We start from the raw sequence: 5,205 nt of genomic DNA on the forward strand, positions 1-5,205 counted from the left end.
CTTTTGGTGAGTTGACTTGCCTTTATTAAAAAAGTCAGTCTCCATCTTAACAGAAGACCCAATATGATGTAGACTACGTTAGCCTTAACTGGAGTTTCTGTTAAATTCTTTTTTGTGTGTGTTAAAGAGAGTTGGATCTGGTCCTGGCTAGTGTAGCGGCTCAGTTGGTTGAGCCTTATCTCATGCACCCAGAGGCTGCAGATTCAATTCCCAATCAGGGTATATGCCCAGGTTGCAGGCTTATTAATCCCTAGTAGGGGGCCATGCGGGACGCAGCAGATGGGTGTTTCTCTCTCCCTCAAATCAATAAAAACATTAAAAAGCATTGAGGATCTATCTGAAATATGACATTATGAATGAGGGTACCCAACATAGTCTGACTTCTCCCTCTTCCCCAAAGCCTTGTTTACTTGGCCTGTGCTTCCAGAATAGGAAGCAGCTTTTTTCCCTAATCAGAGAAAGACGCTTTCTACAAGCCAGAAAACCATTTTATTACTAAAGCTCTGCCATATATTTCTAGCGGGTGCCGATGGTCACCTGCCACACTCGCACCAGGTTGTCTGTGTAGCCAGCAAAGAGAGTCTGCAAAGGAGAAATGAGTGATGTCAGGGTCATGAAACTCTAGTCCCATTAGTGAAGATGGCCCTTAAGATCCCCACTCTTCTAACTACATGATTATGGGTGATTATTCCTAGAGGAAGCAGCAGCTGGTAAATAAGGACTAATATGCCTATAAATTGGTCAAATTAAACTGAACTGAAAGCAGGTAATCACTACCCTCCAGACCACAATCTCCCCTCCAAATGGTACACCCACTTACCTGGCCATCAGCAGACCAGGCCAGAGAGGTACACTGGGGTGGCTCTGCCTTGCTGCTGGTACTGATAACTTCTTGCTTCAATTCATCTACAATGATCTTGCCCTCCAAGTCCTGGGGAAGGAGCAAAATGGAGGTAAGGCAACTCTTTGCACTTTAATGCCACTGATACTAAAAAACACCAAACACACACACACACACACACACACACGAACAAAAAAACAGAAAACAGAAGTCCCCTCTCAAAAGTCCCTTTATACCTCAATAATCTCAAGAGGATATTTTTTGCCACTCACACTTGGCAATGCCTAGAGACATTTTTGGTTGTCACTAAGGGAGTCTGCTATAGGCACTTACTGGTAAGTAAAGACCAGGTTTGCTGCTAAACATCCTAAAATACACAGGACTACTACACCCCTCTGGCAAACATTCAGACGAAAATGCCAACTGTGATGCAGTTGAACAAGCTGTTCTATTTGGCCATTCCTTTAAGTAGGCAAAGATCTAATCATTGCAAACCCCAAACCCAGGAAGTTTTAACTAGCTTTTGCTGGGCCTCCACTGACACCCTGACAGCAGTTGTTCAGGAAATCACCACAATGATGCCATGGCTTAGAGTATAGCTAGGTACCTGTCCTTAACTGCAGCCCCTACTCACCCAGATCTTGATGCTGGGGCCAGTGGCAGCACAGAGCCAGTAGCGATTGGGGCTGAAACACAGGGCGTTGATGATGTCCCCACCATCAAGTGTATATAGATGCTTGCCTTCGTTGAGGTCCCACAGCATGGCCTGGCCATCCTGGGAGAGAGCAAAGTTGAGTCAGGGTAATGTGACCTGTTCCAGATGTTAATCCCAGCTGTCTCAAGATTATCTTAACTACCCCACCCCCGTACCCTAAACTTCCCAAAAACAAATGATTAAAGTAGCAATATTTACCTCTATACCTTTCCTTTAATCCACCACCTCACTCACCAAACCTACCAAGAGTCTGTGATCTAAATCAAACCACTGTTAAATGAAATCCTAATGTCATCAATAGCTTCAAAAGAAACCAGATTTATAGAAGACAATCGGCTTCTTTTGAACAGTATAGTATGCCTTAAAGATGTCACTTTCAGAAAGCAATCTTCGGAAATATTTTTTCTTAGATTACTATCTTATTGTCAAGTATTCTTTCTAAGACACTGTACCCATTGTGTAGGAGACTCCTGGCCCAAGTACCTTGCCTCCAGAAGCACAGAGGGATCCATCTGGAGAGACAGTCACAGTGTTCAGGTACCCTGTGTGGCCGATGTGATTGGTCTTCAGCTTGCAGTTTGCCAGGTTCCATACCTAAATTTGGGGTGGTGGTGGTCATAAATGAAGAACTTGGCTCGAGCTGTCAGAGTCAGAAGAGCTCAAGCCAAACAGAAAGGGCCTTTAAAGCTCATTTAAAAGAATTCCTGGATCTGATGGTTGTTTTTCATTCAATCAGTAACCAAAAAAAGGTCTTGTCACTTGTGGACAATTAGGATTAAAACAGGTAACAAATGCTCTGTTGCCTCATAAGGGATTTAGGCCCATCAATTGGCTACTTTAGATCAACTAGGAAGAAGAAAAAAAGTAAACCAAGGGACAAATCTTTCGAAGTGTATGACCATCTGGGAGAGAGTGGGAACACATTGCAGCTGGCAAAGACCGTACACCCTGGCTCCAAGCTCACCTTGACCAGTTTGTCCCAGCCACAGGACACGATGATGGGATTGCTGCTGTTGGGCGAGAAACGGACACAAGACACCCACTCTGAGTGGCTCTCATCCTACAGATGAAAATGAAATTAGGAAAAACCATCCTGTCCATGAAACTCTTGACCCCACCCCTCAGTTATAAGGATAAGAACAATGTTTTCACACCTCCAAACCCAAACCTTCAAGATCAATGAAACTTTCATCAGATGAAGCCTGAGATCATCACATAAGGCCCAGGTTCAGAGGGTGGGAGAGCACCTTAACATGTGTCTTCACTTTACCTGGACAGTATATTTGCATACACCCAGAGTATTCCATAACTTGATGGTTTTATCTCGAGAGCCAGAGACAATCTGCCGGTTGTCAGAGGAGAAGGCCACACTCAGCACGTCCTTGGTATGGCCCACAAATCGGCGCGTGGTGGTGCCCCTGAGAGGAAGGACTTGGTCACTGTGGCCCTAGACAGACTTTGCAAGCGTTCTTCCAGTGACGCTGCATTTCCTCATACAACCCCGGACATGGATCTGCACACAACAGGCCCTTGGTTAAGAATACGCCAGAGGATTCCCTTCAGAATTGCAGGACATGTCCTCACTCCCACACGGGGTTGGCTGACAATGTCACCTGTCATCACCAGGATCCTCCATTATGTTCCCAAGGTAGAACCTGTTCAATCTCTTGCCGCCTCAATGGCAATATTTGGCAAGACTACTCAAGCAGACCACTCCTCAGCACTTTTGTATAAAAAAAGGAAAGCAATAAGCAGAGAGAGCAAGCACCCCAAGTACCCTCTCTAGGTGCTCTCTGGACTTCCAGTTCCCACAAGGGACGGGAAAGCCCATGGGAACCTACCTCCCCCCAGAGATAAGAGAGCAGCTACTTGCGTTGTGAGATCCCAGAGGCGAAGGGTTCCGTCCCAGGAGCCAGAAAGGGCAAACTGGCCATCTGAGGAGATGACCACGTCACTAACGAAATGGGAGTGACCCCGAAGAGCACGCTGTGGGATGCCGTAGTTGGTCTCATCCCTGGTCAGCTTCCACATGATGATGGTCTTGTCTATGGGTAAGTAAAACAGTTAAGGAAGCCCAGTGAGTAATTTCACAAGCCACTTGCTCACCTACTGGACAATCCAGGATGCCTCAAGGTCCTCGGTGGGTCTGCAATCTAACAAAGGACAGGTAGGGAGGGAAACTGCAGGCCCTGAGCATATTACCAGCCAAGGCCAAGTGACTCACTATTCAAGAACCAAGTGGGGCTAAGCAATACCATGAATTTAACTCAGGTGTGCCTAACTTCACCGGAGATTAGGGACGCTTTTTCCTGACCCAGGCCAATTCAACATCTATTCAGTCTTATCTGACGTCTAACGCAAAACACAGCAGCTCGGCTGTAGGAAGACTAGCTGTGGGCTGCCAGCAGTGTGCAGCCAGTCAAATAGCTTCACTCGCTCCAGGGTGGATGCTTTCACCGAGACCTGTTCACGGAAGCTTTCCGATTAAGCACCAGACACGACCAGGTCATCTTTCAGCTCTTTAAAGGGCAGGCTCGGGCCGGCCGGGGACAAGTTCCGCGCGGCCCCCTCGGTGTCCACCCACTTCCCATCGGGTAGAGGTCCGGGCGGCAGCTCAGAAACAGCCTCTGGTTTTCAGCACGAGCACTCAGATGGCATGTTGGTGTCATCACCGCTCCGCACGACCCGTAGGCTCCCGGACACTTAAACACACTGGCGGGGAGGCAGGCAAGAAATAAAAAAGCCCCAATCCTGCAACCCTCCTGGCAGCCACTGGCTGACCTATGTTTCCATGTCTGCATCCCGGCTGAGGCCTGGGCACAGGTCTGCACACCCCTTCCACCCAGTTTTCCCGGCCGCGTGCCACTGGCCCAGCCACGCGACAGGTATAACCTCTTATCCTCCAATCCTCCGCCCCGCATCTCAGCTCGTACCTCGAGAGGCGGACAGTATCATGTCCGGGAACTGGGGAGTGGTAGCGATCTGGGTCACCCATCCATTGTGGCCCTTGAGGGTGCCACGAAGGGTCATCTGCTCAGTCATGGCGGCGGCGGGTGCGAGTGTCGCCGCAGCGACGAGGATGGACCTGGATACTTCAGAGAGAACAGCAGCACAACCACCACCGCCGGAGCCCTGCGAGGAAAAGAGAGAACATCCCCCGCCGGAACCGGAAATACCCGCCCTCTTTCGCAAAATGGCGGCCCCCATGATTCAATTCCGCTCAAGATGGCGGCGCCACGTAGAGTATAGAGCGAGGTGAAATGACAACACTCCATACAGCGTAATTTGGTAACATGTATAAATATTCTGAAACCAAGACCACCATGTTTCAAAATGCTCCTCGAATGCTGATTGGGACGTGAAGTCTGAGAAGCGGAAGAGGGACGTGCAGGCAAATCTCCATGAGAACTGCAGAGACTTCCGGGTCCCTGCGCGCCGCGGCGCGAGTCGGTCCTCCGCGCTCCGCGGCCCGGGTGGCCGCGCTAGGGATCTTAATGTCCAGGTCGCAATTGTGAGTAATTGTGGGCAGTACGAAAACCATGGCATTATATTTTTAATATAAACGGTGCCCAGGACTAGTAAACACTAAAAGATTTCCACGCACAGTGGTGGCTCTTCCCTCAAGAGGTTTACGTCCTGATGGTTTTGG

At 48.8% G+C, this 5,205-nt stretch overlaps 1 protein-coding gene across 1 annotated transcript; it reads right to left on the reverse strand.

Annotated features, from left to right (window-relative positions):
• Positions 1 to 466: 466 nt before the first annotated feature.
• RACK1 (receptor for activated C kinase 1) lies at positions 467 to 4,713 on the reverse strand. Its single transcript, XM_080676548.1, has 8 exons — positions 4,490 to 4,713; positions 3,430 to 3,601; positions 2,827 to 2,974; positions 2,521 to 2,616; positions 2,040 to 2,150; positions 1,476 to 1,616; positions 821 to 931; positions 467 to 582 (listed from the first exon to the last, which is right to left on the reverse strand). Exons 1-8 carry the CDS (start codon positions 4,596 to 4,598, stop codon positions 517 to 519), a joined length of 954 nt encoding a protein of 317 aa, XP_080532674.1. The 5' UTR covers positions 4,599 to 4,713; the 3' UTR covers positions 467 to 516.
• Positions 4,714 to 5,205: the final 492 nt, after the last annotated feature.

The sequence above is a fragment of the Plecotus auritus genome (assembly GCF_963455305.1).
Source record: "Plecotus auritus genome assembly, chromosome: 6".
In the NCBI taxonomy this organism is placed as follows: Eukaryota; Metazoa; Chordata; class Mammalia; order Chiroptera; family Vespertilionidae; genus Plecotus; species Plecotus auritus.